The following is a 20012-nucleotide window of genomic DNA, read 5'->3' as shown; positions in this document are numbered from 1 at the left end:
TGTGCATCCACTCTCCGTTTCTATCATAATAATGCTTGGTGCATTTGGTTTAGGGACTTACTCGGGGACGAGTAAGGCTTAAGTGTAGGGAGGTTTGATATACAATTAATTTACTTCTATTTCCCTCCTTCTTTTATGCATACCGACTCATATCGAGTCGGTTTCGGGTGTTTTTCCTTGCGTTTTGTGCCCAATGCCCGTACTTGTCACTTTGTGCATCCTTTTGCAGGAAACGGCCCAAGAATGGAGGAATTGGGGCAAGAAAGGCACCCCATTGCCTTTACATGAAGAAGAGGTGAAGAAATGAAGAAGAGTGTGTTTTGCCGGCAGACCGGCAGCCGGTCTAGCCACCGGCAAAACACACCCCAGAGATTTACTTAAGATTTTGAAGAAAAATGAGGAATGTGCTTTGCCGGCAGGCCGGCAACCGGCCCACCGGTAAAGCACAGCAGGTGGAATTTAATTGAAGAATTTGGAGAAAACAAGCTTGGCCTCGCTGCCGGTAGGAGCACCCAATGGTCCAACCGCATTCCACACATCAACAATTGAGAAGAGTGTGTTTTGCCGGCAGGCCGGCAACCGGCCCACCGGCAAAACACGAATGCCAGATGTTTTAATTCTTTGCACGGTTTTGCCGGCAGGACCACCGGCAGCCGGTCCACCGGCAAAACGCAGCACCTGCGGATTTGGGCTTTACTCTCTTTTCCTCCTCTTTTCTTCTTAATCTTGTACAAGCCTATAAATACCCCTCTCCTTAAACCCTTTGACACACAACCCTAGATCTGAGAACTTTCCTTATTAATTGTAATCCTTTCTTAATCAAGCACTAATCTTTCAATAATTATTATTAATATTTAGCAAGAATTAGTTAGTTCTAGTAATAGTCAATTGTTTACACTTGTTTGTTGAAGTTTGTATTGGGGATTTTGAAGGGTTTTCCCTCTTATTAATCAATCAAGCTTCCATCTTTCCTTTTGTTGGTATAATTTCTCTCCTTCCTTTTACTTGTTTATCATTTGTTTACATTTTCCTTGTCTTTTGATTTTGTTACAACCTTCATTATGTCTTCTCCTTGTGTTGTTTGCTTTTCTTCTCTATTTAGCATGACTTCCCTTAACATGAGTGAGTAGATCCCTTCTAGGGTTTAGGGTGATTCTTTATGGGATTTGCGGGCATGATTCTTTGAACATTTTGGTCCTTGGTGAAATTGTTTAACTTTCCTATTCATTGCACTCAAGGTGTTTATCGATTTGCTCAAGTGAAAGCTTTGGCCTTTCTTCATTTATTGCTTAATTCTCCCTTAGAATGAAAGTTTTTTGGGAGTCTTGATGTATGTTAGGAGAGGATGGATGCTTAATGAAAATTAGTAGCCACCCTTAAGATACCCAAGACATTGGTTCTTCATCTTAGGTTATTCTACCATCATTGACCCTTTTTGACCTTCATGTTTGCCCCTAACCCATATTGATGACCCCGAAGGCCCTAGCTTTTAATTAACCGTATTCATTATCATCATCTTGTTTGTCTTTTGCTCTAGTGATTATAACCAAAACCTTTACTCTTAATTTTGATTAAACTTGGCTCATAATTGAACTTTGTAGCAACCCCCGCCGTCCTTGAGTTCGACCCCGATTAAATACTACGCTTTTTCGGGTTTTACAAATAGTTTTGATATAGGGAGTAGACGACAAATTACCTACTATCAATATTCCACAAATTTTATCTTTTGGCAAATAATATCCCGTAATATTCATAAGATATTCGAATTATTTCCGTCCTACCATAACTCAAACGCGGAAATCTTTCTTCAGCAGGAGGAAACCTCCTGGGAATGGACGCAGCAGGCGCTGCGCCTCTTCCAAGAGACGCAGTGGTCGCCGCGCTCTTCCCAGCCCTTTCTCGCATGTTTTACGTATCTTTTTCATATCTTTCCGAGATTCACTTCCAAAGAGTCTCCGAAACCCTAATTCCTCCGCGTGATTAGTATAAATAGGAGCTTTCGCTCCTCATATTTCTCACGCGAGTGTCCGCCCTTCTCTTCTCCCTTTGCATTCTAGACTTTGTTCTTACTTTTGGCGTCTACGTGCTTGAACTTTCGACCACGTAAGTTCGGATCCTTCTGAGTACCAGCCTCCCCGTTGCATGACCGACCAATTTGACCAACTACACAATAATCAACTTAATTAATTAATCGTTTTCCTCTTACGATGGCACTTTCTTTGCATTCGCGTCGAGCATCACTAATCGATATCTTAGTCCTTCTCGTTTCGTCAACATGTAAGTCTGAGGGTGTAATCTCTCTTTTATTTATTGTATTTATCTTTTGTATCATCATCAATTGTAAGATTTATGTCGAAAACACCATTAAAACCGATTTCTAAAACCATGCATTAAAACCTCTTTTTATGGATTTCCAGTAGATAACCGTCGAGAAAGGACGCAGCAACTGTTGCGCCTCTTCGAAGGAGCGCAGTTCCTGCTGCGCCTCTTCGTGAGGTTGCCGCAGTTCCTGCTTCCTTTCTTCTTCGTTCGTTCTCTGTTATTCGTCAAATCCTTTCATTTGTTTCGTTTGTTTGTTAATTCTTCATCATCATAGCATATAATTCACATGTATATTAATCATCATCGTTAACACGTTTTATCCATCATAAATCCGACTTAAATCCCAAATAATCCAATATTTGCGGGTTTTCGTCATTGAATTCAATTCCGGGTTGTAGAGATTCAGTTCATCAATATTGGGTTTCTGGAATTCGTCTTTGATATAGTTTTCGCCTGTCTTTTGTTGTGTTCATCGCATATTCGTCATTAATCCATTGTATTTAACTCAGTTAATTGATTTAATTTGTTCACTCATTAATATTTTTCACTCCTGTAATTAATCCATCTTATGTTAATTTGTTTGCATCCGTCTCATCCATGTTCTACTGTTTTGATGACCCATTCATATGTTAAATAACATGCTAATCACTTTCATCCGAGTAAATATCATCAATCGATCATTAAATTCACTAATTAACATTAACGGCTTGCAATTACGGCTTCACAGCCAGAACTGAGACAAGGAACAGACGCAGCGTCTCCTGCGCCTATTCCAAAGGACGCAGCTCTGCTGCGCCTGTTCCGGGTTGAATTCTGTCTCTGAACTCCGTTTCTGCCTTGACCTAGTTTAATTAGTTTACGTATTAACTAACTATTATCCGTAGTATCACGCTAATTCCTGTTCGTTTATTTATTTGATTCTTTCTTCTTTTCTTTTTCTCAAATTATCCGTTTTAAAGGTATTTTCGACATAAATCGCCTAATCCAATGTAATTTTTGTAATTTTCATTATTGTAATTTCCCTTTGTTGTATTTATCATATTTCTTTTATCGCTTGTATGCCTTCATATGTAATTGAACATTTAAATCCTACTTCGACCCAATTGTATGCTAATTAATTGTTCACCGACTTAGTTAATTCTTCACCTGTTAGGATTAAAACTTGGATGTTGCATTGCATGCATATAGCCGACGATATATCGAGTACGAATAACTTCCCTAATCATTAGTAGAGGCCGCTATCGAGGCGGGCGGAATTAGGTGTTCGATTAAAAGAGCTTCCTAATACGTACCCTCACCCCTTACTCCAGATATCTGTGAACACCCGTGTTCATTGGCATCCGCGAGAGTCATTCTAGACATAGAATGCTAAGGGTAACGATTGCTTAGTGTTCATGTCTCTACTTTGTGTCTTGACATGACACGAGGTACTCGAACGGTTCCAATTTCCCATAAAAATTGGTGGCGACTCCATACAAAAATGCAAACGCTTGTTTCCCAAGCGCCCCCGTGGCCCCCGTCCCACGCTTGACGACTCATTGGGATAATACACTTACGTGTAGCCAAGGGTGAAACTTGAACAAGGTTAGGGAATAGTTTGTACAAGACAATTGTCGGTTTTCATAACTCGGTCTTCCTAGACCGTTTAATTCGGCCTTCCTAGGTCCAACCCAACCTATTCGACCAATCGTCCCGTCTAAACGGTCCTAATTCTTATTTGGACCTAAGGATGGATAGCGATTGACGTCATCCATACCATGATGCTTACTCCTGTTTGTATCAAGGGCCTTCACTACTTGAGGAAATGGACTAGGAATCGGCCTTACTCTTGTTTGGCACGAGCCTCTCCACAGACTTCGGGTTTGATGGTTCGGTATGGCAACCCACCCTTTAAACCAAAACCCTTTTTTAAATACACTCAGCATCCCGTTATAATGCTTGTATATATGTTTGTACCTTACGTGATCACCATTTCTAAACCGTGACGATTTTTTCAAAAATCAAAATCCTTTTCTTAAATAAAATTTCGAAATAGGCTTTCAATTAGCACAAAATCCGGTCAAGACTCTGTCCGTTTGTCGTGTCAAACTTCGGGCCTAAAACCCATTTCAAAACCAAATACAAAAAAAAAGTCCGTAAAAAAAAAAAAAAAAAAAAACATGTTTTCAAATCATGTAAATGTAAATATGTAAATTCAATTGGGCTAAGTTAGAGTCAAAGTTCAAACGGACTATGTCCTAGTCCGAACTCCGTCGAGTCATAAAACCGCTTTCCTTTACATTTTTGGGTCTTCGAGTCAAGTCCTAAGGCGTCACGCCGTCATTTTGGACCCCCTACCCCAATTCAGTTAGGATCTAAACATTTTTGACACCTCGAGTCACACGTTCCGAGGCTCAACGCACGAGTCTCAATGGGCCTCATATTTGAGTCTAAACTACAGCAGCAGTCTTCTTAACACCTATAAGCAAACCTCGAGTCCAGAATCAACACGTGTCTTCAATCCCGTCAATAAGGTCAATCATATGAAGGTCACTCCGTCAAAGTCAACACTCGAGTCTAAAATTATAGTCAAGCATCGTGAATTCAAACACGAGAAGTCATGTTATTAAATTTAAATATAACTATTAGATATAATGAGTAGCAATTGTCCGTATTCGGTATTCGGGATTTGGTTGGATGTCGAACTAAGTGCCAAAAAAATGGTGTAATTCTGAGTATGATATTTGTCCCACATTGAAAAACAATGCAAGTTTGATGAATATATACTACGTATAAATAGTAGAATTGTCCCACATCAGAAAAATAATCCAAGTTTGGTGAATGTATTACTCATAAATAGTAGAATTGTACCACACCAAAAGATTAGTATAAGACGTAGTGATTATATGATTATAAATAAGTTAACCCACGTATATATTGATCCTTTATTTTTTTTAAAGAGATATTTTAATAATATGTAAACAAATCATTAGACATAGAATGTAAATATTAAACCCTTATAACGTTTTTTTGCATTATAAATAAGTTAATTACCCTGTTGCAACGCATGAGCATTCAAACTAAGTTAATGTCGGAACATTGTTAATGAAGAGTACTTGATCATATTATTAAATTTAAATATAACTATTAGATATAATGAGTAGCAATTGTCCGTATTCGGTATTCAGGATCTGGTTGGATGTCGAACTAAATGCAAAAAAGATGGTGTAATTATGAGTATATTATTTTTCCCACATTGAAAAATAATGCAGGTTTGATGAATATATACTACGTATAAATAGTAGAATTGTCCCACATCAGAAAAATAATCTAAGTTTGGTGAATATTACTTATAAATAGTATAATTGTCCCACATCGAAAGATTAATATAAGGTGGGGTGATTATAAATAAGAGTTAACCCACATATATATTAATCTTTTATTTTTTTGAAAGAATATTTTAATAATATGTAAGCAAATCATTAGACATAGAATGTAAACATTAAACCCTTATAACGTTTTTTTTACATTATAAATAAGTTAATTATCCCGTTGCAACGCACGGGCATTCAAACTAGTATATATTATTTATATATGCTCGTGCTATTTTGCACGGGTCCTAAGCTACTAAAACACATAAATCTCTCGCAATTCTCTCCCGTCTTTATTTCACTCACTGACATTTTTTCCGATTAATCGCGGTTGATCACAACTACGCCCACACTCAAAACCTCTGTTTCAGAGGACAATGGTCACCTCCACCTCCACCTCCACCTCCAAACCATTCACTCATCTAACCAACGAATCAGCCTTCACTCGCCGCCACCACAACCACATCCACACAACCACCGTCCACCACCTCCACCCACCACAATCCCACTCCTCCTCCTCCTCCTCCTCCTCCTCCTCCCACCCATGGATCACCGCCTGCGAAACCACCCCAAACCACACCGTCATCTTCCGCCACCCCCTCACCTCCAAACCCTACTCCTTCACCCCTCCTCCTAACTTCAACTTCGCCAAACTCCACCCTTCCACCCTCGCCGTCTCCTACCATCTCCCCTCACCCTACTCCGTCGACACGCTCCTCAAATTAAACGATTCTTATGAATTAAGTTACTCTAGTTTATTAGCTTTATACGGCGGCGGTCAACTCCAGGCTTGTCCCCGCTACGCACCCGAGGAGGGTAGCGTGGCGGGGACAATGCCGTGGGTTAAGATATCGCCGTATTTTAATTTCGATGATATTATTATCTTTGACGGTAAAGTATATGCTGTAGATAGACAAGGATGGGTTGTTGTGATTCATAATTATAAAACAATCAAAAAATTCAAAATTCGGAGGAGTATTATGTCAACGGTAACTCCCGGTGCAGGCGGGTTCGGGTGGCGGAAACGGTTGGTGATTGACGGAGGGAGTTTGTATATGGTGGTTCGGGATGAGGAGAAGTCGTTTCGAGTTTATTTGCTGAAGAAACGAGGAAAGACTCCAAGGAAGGGTTTTGTTTGGGTTAGGGTTGATGAATTTAAGGGTGAGAAGGTGTTGTTTATGGGGAGGGATTGTTATTTTTTTCGAAAGGCGTCGAGGAAGTTTCCAGGAAGGGAGTATAGGAACTGCATTGTGTTTTCTGAGGCTGCGTTTCCGCAGTATGGGATTGATTGTTGGGAGTTTACTCAGTGTGGTGATAGACAATTAAGTGAGGATGATATTGGGGTTTTTCGGTTTGGTGATAGGGTTTTTGCTCGGGAAGGGGAGGGGGTGAATTCGGTGTTTCCTAAGATTGATTGGTCACCTCCTGCTTGGATTTTTGATGTTTCAGCTTTCTCTGCTGATGAATTTCGGAAACATTCTGTATCGGAGTGTTCTAGCCAATCAGAAAGGTAGTCGGAATTTATTTCTCCTACAATCCTACGCCCCAATTATTTGTTTACCTTTTGATTCTGTACATTTTACAACATTCCCATGCTATGTTAGCTATATGGATAAATATTACAGAATCGGAGAATTGTTTGTCTGTTAGCTATATGGATAAATATTATCTTGCTAAGACGTTACACGTGTGTATAGTGGATATGTGTTTCCAGAGAAGTGTTCTGACATGAAAATAATAATTTCCATCTTCTTGGTGAAGGGAGCCTGTTGTGGACCGAGGCTTAGATTCTGACAATAGAAAAAAGAATGATGGAGAGGTGCAATCTGATCTGAAGGACACAGTCAGTAAAGATGGGGAGGAGCAAGAGGAAATGGTTACTGATTTCAGTAGTCAAGATGAAGTTGATGAAGGTGTGGAATCTGATTCAGATAGTCATGATCAGGAGGATGAAAAAATGCAACGTGATTCGAACAATCAGGAAAATGAGGAAGAAGAAATGCATACTGAAGCAAATCTTGAGGGGGATGGATCATTGCAAGAGGACGCTGTCAGTGTCGACCCTATTGTTGAATCGATAAGAAGAGCTTTTCATAGTGGAACAAGTCGGAATGGTGTAGTTGAGCAAGGTAATGACTTTTAGCTTATAAGATATGACATACGGGATTTTGCCCTTTTCTTTTCATTGGGTTTTAGACTCCAGACTTTTCTTGTTGATCAATATTTGCAGAGACTTCAGGGAAAAACATCACTTCTTCAATACATAAAGCTTCAGTATCCTCTACGACCGAGGTACTAAATCATTCTTTTTTAAACCCTTTTCCTTTACTTGATCCATCCCAAATGTCCTATTTGATTTTGGTTGTCAACTGTTGTCAATGTTGACCATTGATTTATTCAAATCAACGAATTTTTCAAGTTTAATGTTGTCATGAATATTATGTTGACAATATCACTTTTAATCTTTTAACTATTACATTGTTAGGCCAACAAAGGTAAATGAGGACTATTTATATGAGATGAAGGGAGTATGTATTTACTAGAACCAATTTCACTTATTTCAGTGCTTCCTTTTCATGCTTTATGTAGAGCCACAAAAGTGATACCGCAACTATCAAATTTGAAGGACTTGATATAAGGTCTGATTTTGTCCCATCCTTGCAAAAGATCTGGCGGAAACACGGGAACATAATAAAAGACAGCATTTTGCGTAGTGGTGACATAGTTGCTAGGGCGTTGGAGTCGCTGGCCACTATGGTACAAATACTTGAGAACAACCCAGTCTTGTCCTTGAGTGATAGCCAAGCTGATTATATAAGCTCCACACTGTCTGATCTAAAAAACATACGTTTCAATGTAAACTGGTTGGTATCTTTTGTTGAAAAGGCTATAAAAGTACATAACAACAAGTCTTCGGTGGAAGCCTTGAACAATCTCAGCCAGTTAAGTTCAAAAGTCAAGGAACGCAGAGCCATCCTCCTCGAGGAATTAGCTAAATTCAACGAGCAAGAAAACAAACTGAAGGAAGAGATAGGGAAGGTGTCCAAGATGCTTCCTTTCTCTGGGCCAGTTAAGTTTGATGAACCCATAGGAGCGGGGCTCACATGAGTGCGTTGGTGATAGGCCAATCAATTTTTTGGGGCTCGTATGCCCGATTGGACTTCCTTCGTGTCACTAGATTCTCCTCTCATGGTATGACTAAACGCTTGGATATGTGTTTGCATGATTTACATCGTGGATATGTAAATTATTAGATTAGTACTAGCTATGTGTATAATTATGTTAGAGGTGGGGATATGAGCTTCTTTTGGACTTGTTCTCCTGATCAATTCTCATGGTCAGATCGTGGGTAACTATCGTCTTGAATTCTGGTGTATTTGTGATTTATATTCTCACAAGTCATTACACATGGGAGATTATTCTGGTGAGTTAATTTTAGGATATAAGTTGCAGAAAGTTAGTAATGGGGTCTCAGTTTTGAGAAGTATATTACTCCCTCTGTCCCGGTCATTTGTTGTCCTTTTCCATATTGGGGTGTCTCAGTCATTTGTTGTCCTTTCTATTTTAAGAATGAACTTGATGAGTAATTTGATCATTTTCATTCAATTTGCTCCACTTGTCATTTAGTTATTGGTCTTTTCCTCTTTTCTTGGTCTTTGTGCCAAAACAAAAGGACAACAAATGACCGGGACGGAGGGAGTATTTTTTTCTTTTTTTGAGAAGAATGGAATTCATCTCTGTTAGGAAAAGTAGAAAATAGTTTTGTAGCCTGCAGGACTTTGAAGATGCGTATTGGCTTGAACAGAGGTTGGTCTGTTGGAGTTTGGACGCTGTCTCGGTTTATCAAAAAGAGCCTTGAATGGCATCTGATACTTGCCTTCTTCCAGTCGGTATGTGCCTCTTATTCGTGGGTTCTTTTCAGTTTCCTTTTTAGATTGTTCCATTAGGCTCTTTACGCGTACTTTTGGCAAATTACTGAGTGCATGCAAGTGTCCTTTTCCCATCCTTTTTCAGCACCTTTATAAAAATATTGTGCAGCCTAAGTTTCAAGAACCCAGTGAAACTGTTTTGAGTAAAAAGTAATCATTTGCAATGATGTGTGAAACGTGTAAATATTTCCTCATTTAAAACTTAAAAGCTGCAATCAGATGTGTTTTTACACCATTGTTATTGAGATAATGTTGTGCGTAACATTCTCCTGATTGGAGATGCTGCGACGCTGCGTTCATAGTTTTGAAGCTAATCGGCAATATGTACAGCACTCTGATGCTCCAAATTGTAGGCTGCCATACCCCTCTTTTCAGGTTAATTAGTTGGGGTTACCTCTCAGTTTCCTGTTTACTCTATTGGTTTTCATGGACAATGGTCAAATGTCGTGCTAAGTTTTTGTTTATCAAGAAAGAATCTTCAGCGGTAATAGCAGTATTTGATGCTAGTGATGTAAGGAATCTGTTGTCTCCATTGCTGAGTCTTGTTTGGTTGAGAAAAAGGATTACGCATCTGAGGTAGTACCTCATACCTTGTAGTTTTTGAGCATATACACATTTTTTCTAATCATATTACTATTTATAAATATAGTTTTTGAACATTATTATATTTTTTTAGTGTAATGATTTAGTAAATGTGCTCAAAAACTTTATAAACTTTAAAATAAAACTCAGAAAATAAACAATAAGAGGTACTACCTCAGATGTATAGTTTATGAACTGCTGTTTGGTTCCTACCGATACTTCCTTTTGTGTATGCTGGCTTGAGTTTTAACAGTTGGAAAGTATATTGTTTCTTTTTTTTGGACTTAATTTCAGTTCTTATAAACAGTTTAGTTCAGTTCAAGTCAGTTCAGTTCCGATTAGTTTAGTTCAGTTTTTTATTTCTTATTTTCAGTCCAGTTCCGTTCAAATCAATTCAGGCCCATTCAGGTCAGTTCAGATCTGTTTAGTTTAGTTCAGTTTCAATCCAAAAGAACATGACCTAACTAGACCTGGCAAAATCAAACCGACCCGATTGACTCGACCCGAAAAGGTTGACTCGAACAACAATACTCAGTTGTGACCTGAAACCCGACTTGACCCCGACGGACTTGAACATGGCCCGAGCTTTGTTGACTCGTAACTAATCCGACCTGAAATGACCCAATCCGAAACTATCCAACTCGAAAATGACCCGACAAAACATAACTCTAATTGCCCTAAAAGACTTCAAATGACTAATTTGAAATCACACACAATACTATTTATGTTAAAATAAAGAATTAATCATCAAAAGTAAAATATAAATAGGTAATAATCCAAAACGTACTATTTTATCACCTAATTGTTAACACGAACATGACCCGACCCAAAATAACTAGACTCCTGTGACCCGAAAATGACCCGACTAACATACTCAAAACAAACCTGAAATCCAAAGTGATCCGAACTAACCGAAAAATAATTAACCCGACCCAAATTGATCACGACTGACCCGTTTACCAGGTAGGGTGTTTTACAAATGTATCCAAAACCCAAACAAACTTGATGACTAAAAAATGAGAATCACTAAACGTCAACTAGAACTTGAATCAACACCATCCAAAAACTTCACCCAAAAAATCTATAGGCCCAACGATACCACCTTCGACTACCTCGGCCATGGCAGCATCCACACTACCACCGTCTACCTCCTCCACCCACCGCCACAACCACCAAACCCAACCACATCCAACCACCACGACGACGACCGCCGTCCATGGATTGTGGCCGCCATTGAAGACACCTTAAAACTCCAACTCCGACACCCACTAACCCTAAAACCACATCCATCAACTCTCCCTAAAACCAATTTCAGCTACTCCACCGTCGCCGTCTCCTACCATGCTTCCTACTTTTTCGACAAGCTCATCGTTACCGAGGACCATGCTCTTTTTGCTTTATACAATGGCGGCGTATTACGTGCTCGCCCAGGTAACGGTACTGAGTCTACTGACTGGATTACGCTAAACCATGGCGACGGAGGTGACACGGAAGATAAATTTGATGATGTTGTTGTTTTTAAAGGGAAGGTATATGCGTTAGATAGGGATGGGCTGTTGTATTTAATTAATAATTATGTTAATTCCCAACAAATTACCATGGGTAAAATGGTAATTAAGCGTGCAGTTGGGTCCGAGTTTAAATGGCGAAAACGGGTTGTGATTGATGGGGAGAAGAGAATGTATATGGTGGTTCGGACCGGGGAGAAAGGGTTGGTGGTTTATAAGCAGATTACGCGAGGGAAGGCGGTTTATTGGGAGAAGATTCAGGCGTTTGATGGGAATAAAGTGTTGTTTATGAGTAGGGATTATTGTTTTTTTATGAGGGCGTCTGTGATTGATGTCAAGAAGTATAAGAATTGCATTGTGTTTTCGCAGTGGGCGTTTCCTCGCTATGGGTATAGCGGTTGGGAATTCAGCTCGTTTAATTGGAGTTGGGAGTTTGCTGAGAAAGAGATTGCTGTTTTTCGGTTGAGGGATCAGAGTTTTTCTGCTGGGTCTAAGATTAATTGGTCTGCCCCTTATTGGACTAAGCAACAGTCTTCAGGGTTGAATGTTGCGAGTTTTAGGGCGTATGCTGCTCGTTGCAGGATATCAGGGGTGCAGGTGGACCAGGTTGAGCAGGTGGACCAGTCTCAGTCGTCATCAGATTCTGAGATCGAATCTGAAAGGTATCTAAAAGCTGGTATCATGTCTAATACTCCCTCTGTCCCGGTCATTTGTCGTCCTTTCTATTTTAAGAATGAACTTGATGAGCAGTTTGATCATTCATACTCAATTTGTTCCACTTGTCATTTAGTAATTAGCCCTCTCCCCTTTCCTTGGTCTTTGTGCCAAAACCAAAGGACAACAATTGACCGGGGCGGAGGGAGTCTTATGTTTAGGTAGGATAGTAGATTGATGGTATTTCTTAGATTGATAGGTGCTGGAATGTTGTGAGTGTAGTTATGGATCGCTCGTTCTGGTTTGGGAAGAATGAACATGATATTGCCTTTGAGAGCACTGGTTGTTTCTTTCTGGTTTGGGGGTGAAACCGTGCAGCCAGTATTTCCAATCACTGTACTGAGCTAATACTTGAAATCTATGTCGACTTAATTAGAGTAGTTGCAACTCTTTAAAAATGATGTTATGAACATCAATGTGCTGATAAATAGACTGTATAATGCGTTCAGAAATTGGTGGATCACTTTCTTGTATGATAAATAGAATTGACATTGTGTGTTGTTCTGTTCCCTTTTGTATTTTTGCATTTTCTTTGCAGTTCTGCAAATGTAGTGGAACATCTTTTCTGTTATCATCCTTGTGGAAATTCTCATCGAATGGTTCTGAAAATAGTTAGGACGGAGTATAAGCGAAGGTTTAGTATTGGTTTAAGAGCGTAGGTAAAGATGAAGTATAGAGTAATATGCTAATGTGGTATGCCAATTTCTTGTCTATACTCATTATGATATGCCTGTTTGTTGTTCTTGGTAAAGGAACCCTGATGAGGATGAAGGCTTGGATTCAGACAGTCAATATGAGGAGGGGGAGGTGCAATCTGATTCGAAGGATTCAGACAGTAAGGATGACGAGCAGGAAGAGACGGGATCTGATTCAGACAGTCAAGATAAGGATCAAGAAGGGGTGGAGTCTGATTCAGGTAGTCAAGATCAGGATCAAGAAGGGGTGGAATCTGACTCAAATAGTCAAGATCAGGAGGAAGAAAAAATGCAATGTGATTCGAGTAGTCAGGAAAAGGAAGATGAACAGACGCATTTGAATGCAAATACTGATGGTGGTGCATCGTTGCTAGAAGACACGAAGGTAAGTGAGAGGAACCAATCACGGACACCTAAAAACTTCACCCTTCAAACTGATGAATCAGTCTTCACGTGCCGCCAGGACTACGTCTACCCCACCACCGTAAACCTTCTCCGGCCACCACGTTCTTCTTCTTCCGACTGCCCTTGCATCATTGCCTCGGAAACCGTCGATGACGACGACGACGATGCCACCGTCATATTCCGCCACCCCCTGACCTCCAAGCCCCCATTCTGGAACCTTCCTCGAAACTTCGACATCTCCGAACTCCGCCCCTCCACCCTCGCCGTTTCCTATCATTTCGAAGAATCCCGTCCTGTTGACAAGCTGTTGGTTGTCCCCACCCCGCCGTCGTCTCACTTGAGTGATTACATTAATGTAGAAAACTGTACTATGTTGGCTCTGTACGGCGGTGGTGAACTTCAAGGTTGTCCTCCCGCATTGTCCAGGAGGTCATACGCGGCTATTTATGGGGCATCGAATTCGAATTCATCGTGGGTCAAGTTATCTTCCGGCGAAAAATTCGACGACATTATCATTTTTCAGGACAAGATATATGCAGTAGATAGGCAGGGTTTTACTAAATTGATCAATAATTATAAAACTACCAGAAAAATCAGCATCGGTAAGTACCTAACTTCTGTACCCATAACGTCCTGTTCAGGACGGTTTGGTTGGCGGAAACGACTCGTGGTAGACGGAGCTACTCTGTACGTGGTGGTTCGAACGGCAGAGAAATCATTCGAAGTTTTTATGCTAGATTGGGGAAAAAGTAGGCCAGCAAAGGTAGTTTACTGGAAAAAGGTTACGGGATTTGATGATAACAAGGTGTTGTTTATGGCCAGAGATTATTACTTCTTCCAGCGGGCGTTGAAAAAGTTTCCAGGAAGGAAGTATAAGAACTGCATTGTGTTTTCTGAGGCCGCATTTCCTCAGTATGGCAACGATTGTTGGGAGTTCACTGAGAGTGCTAGACAACTCGGCGAGGATAATATTGCGATTTTTCGGTTGGATGATGCAACTTTTGCCCGGGAGGGTAAGAATCCGCGTTTTCCTAAGATTGATTGGTCACCTCCTCCTTGGGTTTTCCTTGCCGCTAAATCTCAGTGTAATTCTTCTTCCCAATCAGAAAGGTATTCAAAATTTATTACTCTTTACGTTTAGAGCACGCCCATGCTCTTTGATTACTCAATATAGTGTTATGCTTAGGGCAGTAGATTGGTAGCATTTCTGAATCTGTTAGGTGCTATAAAGTTGCAGCCTATAGGTATTGTAAAGTCTGACGTTATGACCAAAGTTTGTGTTTAGGGGTAAAGTTAAAATTTTAAATCTATGGAGGCTGAGCTATCATGCAATTAACATATAGTAATGTAGCAGCCAAACGATGCGATTTTATCAATCACCTCTTCATGTTCTCAGAGAGAGGTAAGGTTGTGTAGATGTTGACTCAAATATCCTGGGAAAGGCATGTATAATACTCCCTTTCAGTCTCTAACCACGTTATACTCTCTTCTTTCCTTGTTGGCTGTCAATTTTTGAACCTCATGCTTTGAAAGTAGGAAGTCCTATGGCTCATGAAGAGTGTATAATTCGTTCAGAAATTGATAGATCACTTTCTTGTATGATAAATACAAGTGACATTAGAGGTGTTTTTTTTTCAGTGCTGTAAATGTGGTGATGTTCTTGCGGTAGTAATCTTGTCAGTTTATAAATAAAGCACGGAGTAATATTTATGGAAGGATGCAAAATTCATTGTGCTATGCTAATTTCTTGTCGATATTCATTATGGTATACCAGTTCATGGTTGTTATTCTTGGTGAAGGGACCCTGATGAGGATGAAGAATTGGATTCAGACGGTCAAGATGAGGATGAGGATGAGGATGAGGATGAGGAGGAGGAGGAGGAGGTGCAATCTGATTCAAAGGATTCAGCCAGTAAGGATGAGGAGCAAGAAGAGATGGAATCTGATTCCGACAGTCAAGATGAGGATCAAGAAGGGGCGGAGTCTGATACAAGTAGTCAAGATCAGGATCAAGAAGAGGTGGAATCTGACTCAAATAGTCAAGATCAGGAGGAAGAAAAAATGCAGTGTGACTCGAATAGTCAGGAAAAGGAGGTGGATGAACATACACATTTGAATGCAAATACTGCTGGTGGTGCATCTTTGCAAGAAGACACGAAGATCAGCGGGAAGCAGCAATCGCAGAGACCCCCTTCTAAAATATTCGCCCTTAAAACGGATAAATCAGCCTTCACTCGCCGCCGCACCTATGTCTACTCCACCACCATCAACCTTCTCCAGCCACCGCGTTTGGTCTCCTCTGACTGCCCCTGCATAATTGCCGCGGAAAACATCGCGTACGAGGCTGGCAAGGCTGACGAGGCGGACAAGGATGCCACCGTCATCTTCCACCACCCCCTGACCTCCAAACCCCCATTCTGGAACCTTCCTCGAGACTTCGACATTTCCAAACTCCACCCCTGCACCCTCGCTGTTTCCTATCAGTTCCACGTATCCTATCCCGTCGATAAGCTCCTGGTAGTCCCCACCCCGCCGCCGTGTCAATTGGGCGAGCTAATCGATGTAAGGAATTATACTTTGTTAGCTCTGTACTGCGGTGGTGAACTTCAAGGTTGTCCTCGGTACTCCAAGAACAAGGCGGATATTGCAGGGATGTCGACTTTGGCGTGGGTCAAGTTATCTTCGGGCGAAAAATTCGATGACGTTATCAGTTTTCAGGACAAGATATATGCCATAGACAGGAAGGGATTTACTAAATTGATCAATAATTGTAAATCTACCAGAAAAATCAGCATCGGCAAGTTCCTAACTTCTGTACCCGTAACGTCCGCTTCAGGACGGTTCGGTTGGCGGAAAAGGCTCGTGGTAGACGGAGCTACTCTTTATGTGGTGGTTCGTACGGCAGAGAAATCATTCCAAATTTTTAGGCTAGCAAAGGGGGTTTATTGGAATGAGGTTACGAGATTTGAAGGTAACAAGGTGTTATTTGTGGCCAGAGATTATTACTTTTTCCGGCAGGCGTCAGAAAAGTTTCCAGGAAGTAAGTATAAGAACTGCATTGTGTTTTCTGAGGCCGCATTTCCGCAGTATGGCAAAGATTGTTGGGAGTTCACTGAGAGTACTAGAAAACTCTGCGAGGATGATATAGCGGTTTTTCGGTTGTATGATGCAACTTTTGCCCGGGAGGGTGAGAATCCGTGTTTTCCCAAGATTGATTGGTCACCTCCTACTTGGATTTTCCTTGCTGCTGAATCTCAGTGTAATCCTTCTACCCAATCAGAAAGGTAACCGAAATTTATTACTCTGTACATTTTAGAGCATGCCCATCCTCTTTTGTACTCCCTACAATGTTATGTTCACGGCATTAGATTGGTAATATTCTAAAAATGTTGGGTTTTATAAGGGTATAGGTATCATAAAGTGCTCCATTTGTCCCATTCATTTGTTTACCTTTTATTAAAATACCCCTCACAAAGAACAAAAAAGGTAAACAAATGATTGGACGGAGGGAGTATGACCCAAGGTTCGTGTCTAGGGATGAAGGGACATGACACTGATGACATTGATTTGGGCAACTAAAATGGCTTCTTCCCATTATATGTATGTCTATGAGGGGTAAAACTAAGATTTTAAATCTTTGGGAGACGAACCATCACGCGATTGACATATTATTATGTAGCAGCCAAGCAATGCGATTTCATCAACCACCTCTTCATGTTTTCAAGTAAGGTAAGGTTCCGTAGATGTTGACCCAAATACCTCACGAAAGGCATGCTTAATATTCCCTTTGAGGCTCTAACCACGTTTATACTTTCTGCTTTCCTTGTCGGGGCAGTCAATTTTTAAACTTCATGCTTTGAAACAGTCTTTTCTTTCCCATGTTTAATCTTTTGTGTTCGGGTCTCTTAATCTGTTACCCCACATATTCCCACAACTTACTTTCTTAATTCTTATGGCCTGGGAAATATGAGTTTATTTTTTTATTTTTTTGCAAGTCAATGAAATTGAAAGTTCAATATCCCAGTAGGATTTGGACTCTTTAGCATGGATGTTGTATGGAGAATTCATTATAGAGTCCAAGAATTGCGTGTCTATTTGCAGTATGGGAAAATATTAGTATCTTGCTAACAAGTAACCTGTATAATGATGATATTATCCTCCAGAGAAGAGTGCTGACCTGAAAACAATATTTTCTTTGTTCTTGGTGAAGGGAGCAAGAAGAGATGGAATCTGATTCAGATAGTCAAGATCAGGATACAGAAGTGGTGGAAATCGTATCTGATTCCGGCAGTCAAGATCAGGATCCAGACGTGGTGGAAATTGTGGAATCTGATTCAGATAGTCAAGCTCAGGATCCAGAAGTGGTGGAAATCGTGGAATCTGATTCCGGCAGTCAAGGTCACGAAGAGGAAAAAATGGAATGTGATACGAACATTCAGGATAAGGAGGATGAAGAGATGCCTTTGAATGCCAATACTGATGGTGGTGCATCACTGCAAAAGGATGTATCCCCTTCTTTATTGGGTCCTAAATCTGGAACAACTGACACTCAGATACCTCTATCTGCGACTGAAGACGAAATTACGAGAACTGTTCTTAGTCTGAATGGTGCAAATGCTGTAATTGAGGAAGGTAATGGCTTATAACTTTTAACTTGCAGCTTAGAACACATGACAGAAGAACCTTTTTTTTCTCTTCTTGAAGTTCTTGACAGCCGACTTTTCATGTTGATCAATGTGTGTTGTATATTGCAGATACTTTAAGGAAAAACATCTCCACAGAGTCGGTCCTTAAAGCTTGCACATCCTCTGCAACAAAGGTACAAGTAGTCCCTTTTCAAGTCTTTTGCTTTATTTCTTTGGAAAATTTCCTATTCTTGATTCTGAATTAAGGTGGAATAAAACAAAATGACTCACTAGTGGACCAGTGGTTGCACCTTTACTCATTCTATGCAATTATCAACTCAATTTTCATTGTGTGTCATTCGGATATATGCTCTTGGTGTTAATAACCATGTTACAACTCAATTTTCATTATGCGTCATTCAGAAATAGGCTCTTGGTGATAACAACCATGTTACGACGACACTTCACTTAGCGGCCGTGCCGTGTGTCCGACACTTCAATTTAGACCACAAAATAGAAAAATTCGCACAAAATAGGCGTGCTCGACACTTTGACACGGTGTCATGTTGCATGTTAAGGGCGCTTTGTTACTCTGACTTGGGTACGAATATCAGACACTGTTACTTCCCCATGTATTAGGTTCAGGATGACTAAATTTTTTTTTTTTGAGACACCAGCCCTGTCCTAAAATGAGGCATTTTGGAGAACTCATTATTCCCTGTCTGCGGCTCTGCGCCTTATGAATAAGACGCAATAAGGCATTTTGGCTCCGAGTTTTGGAGTGGTGCACTTTTTTAACCTAAGCATACACATAGTAGGGTCATGTTGTTTTTCATTCTTTATTTTATTTGATGATGGTACCAGCTTGAGGGATTCATTTTTCATTCACTATGTAGAGCCAGACAAGTGAGCATGCAACATCAAAATTTGAAGGATTCGATATCAGGTCTGATTTAGTCCCAACCTTGCAAAAGATTTGGCAGAAGCATGGGAACATAGTAGAAAAGAGCATTATGCGTAACAGTGACATAATCTCTAGGGCATTGGAGTCGCTAGCCACTATGGTACTCCTACTGGAGGACAATACAGCCCACTCCTTGAGTGATAGCCAAGCCGACTATTTAGCCTCCACATTGTCTGATTTAAGATGCATATGTTTCAAAGTTTACTGGTTGGTACCGTATGTTCAGAAGGCTATAAAAATACATAAAAGTAAGTCGTCAGTAGAATCCTTGAACAATCTCAGCCTGTTAAGCTCCCAAGTCAAAAAACGCAAAGCAGTCCTCCTCGAGGAATTAGACAAACTTGGTACAGAGAAAAACAAACTGAAGGAAGAGATGGAGAAGGTGTCCCAGTTGATTCCTTTTTGTGGGCAACTTAAGTTGGACGAGCCCTTAGGAGCAGGGCTCACTTGAGTTTGTTGGTGAAGAATCACTTGGTTGCGGTGCAGCATATGGGACTTGTATACGTCACCTGGTATTCGACCCATGATAGTACAAAGTTCAGATTAATGGGTGCTTGACTATATTGTAAAATAGAGTAGTAGATTAGATGAAACCGTGAAAGAGAAGTAGGGAACATATATTTTGATGAAGCTCTCCAATTATAATGTCTTGTAAAAGTCTTCTTTTCTCCGTCTTATTAAACAAATTATTCTTCATCCAAGATTAAACTGAAAGTTCGACTTTTTTTTTTTTTTTTTTTTTGACGATTTACTTATATTTCCGTTTCTGGTTGATGACTATTAAATTTTGGGTTGTTGAACCATGAAACCTTAGAGTTATTGATTTAAGATGCGTGGGCAAGTGATGTGACGTAGTAATGATGACATGAATTAGTTGAAAATTTTTATCTGGTGGTCATTGCGGCATTACTGCTACTC

The 20012-nt window shown here is 40.3% G+C and overlaps 2 protein-coding genes across 3 annotated transcripts; both read left to right on the top strand.

The window, feature by feature from the left end:
- Positions 1-5934: 5934 nt before the first annotated feature.
- LOC141610874 (uncharacterized) lies at positions 5935-9025 on the top strand. Its single transcript, XM_074429164.1, has 4 exons — positions 5935-7182; positions 7434-7801; positions 7903-7964; positions 8262-9025. The coding sequence occupies exons 1-4, from the start codon at positions 6050-6052 to the stop codon at positions 8778-8780; spliced, it is 2082 nt and encodes a 693-aa protein (XP_074285265.1). The 5' UTR covers positions 5935-6049; the 3' UTR covers positions 8781-9025.
- A 2141-nt stretch (positions 9026-11166) lies between these two features.
- LOC141610871 (uncharacterized) lies at positions 11167-19819 on the top strand. 2 transcript variants are annotated; one of them, XM_074429161.1, is made up of 7 exons: positions 11167-12353; positions 13158-14615; positions 15305-16789; positions 17716-17761; positions 17861-18137; positions 18260-18324; positions 19027-19819. In XM_074429161.1, the coding sequence occupies exons 1-7, from the start codon at positions 11200-11202 to the stop codon at positions 19543-19545; spliced, it is 5004 nt and encodes a 1667-aa protein (XP_074285262.1). In that variant the 5' UTR covers positions 11167-11199; the 3' UTR covers positions 19546-19819. The 2 variants fall into 2 exon arrangements, with proteins under 2 accessions (XP_074285262.1, XP_074285261.1); XM_074429160.1 differs by having other exon boundaries at positions 11168-12353; positions 17716-18137.
- Positions 19820-20012: the final 193 nt, after the last annotated feature.

This window comes from Silene latifolia, chromosome 11 (assembly GCF_048544455.1).
Source record: "Silene latifolia isolate original U9 population chromosome 11, ASM4854445v1, whole genome shotgun sequence".
Lineage (NCBI taxonomy): Eukaryota > Viridiplantae > Streptophyta > Magnoliopsida > Caryophyllales > Caryophyllaceae > Silene > Silene latifolia.
The sequence above is the reverse complement of the archived record's forward strand: the minus strand, read 5'-3'. Positions and strand labels throughout refer to the sequence as shown.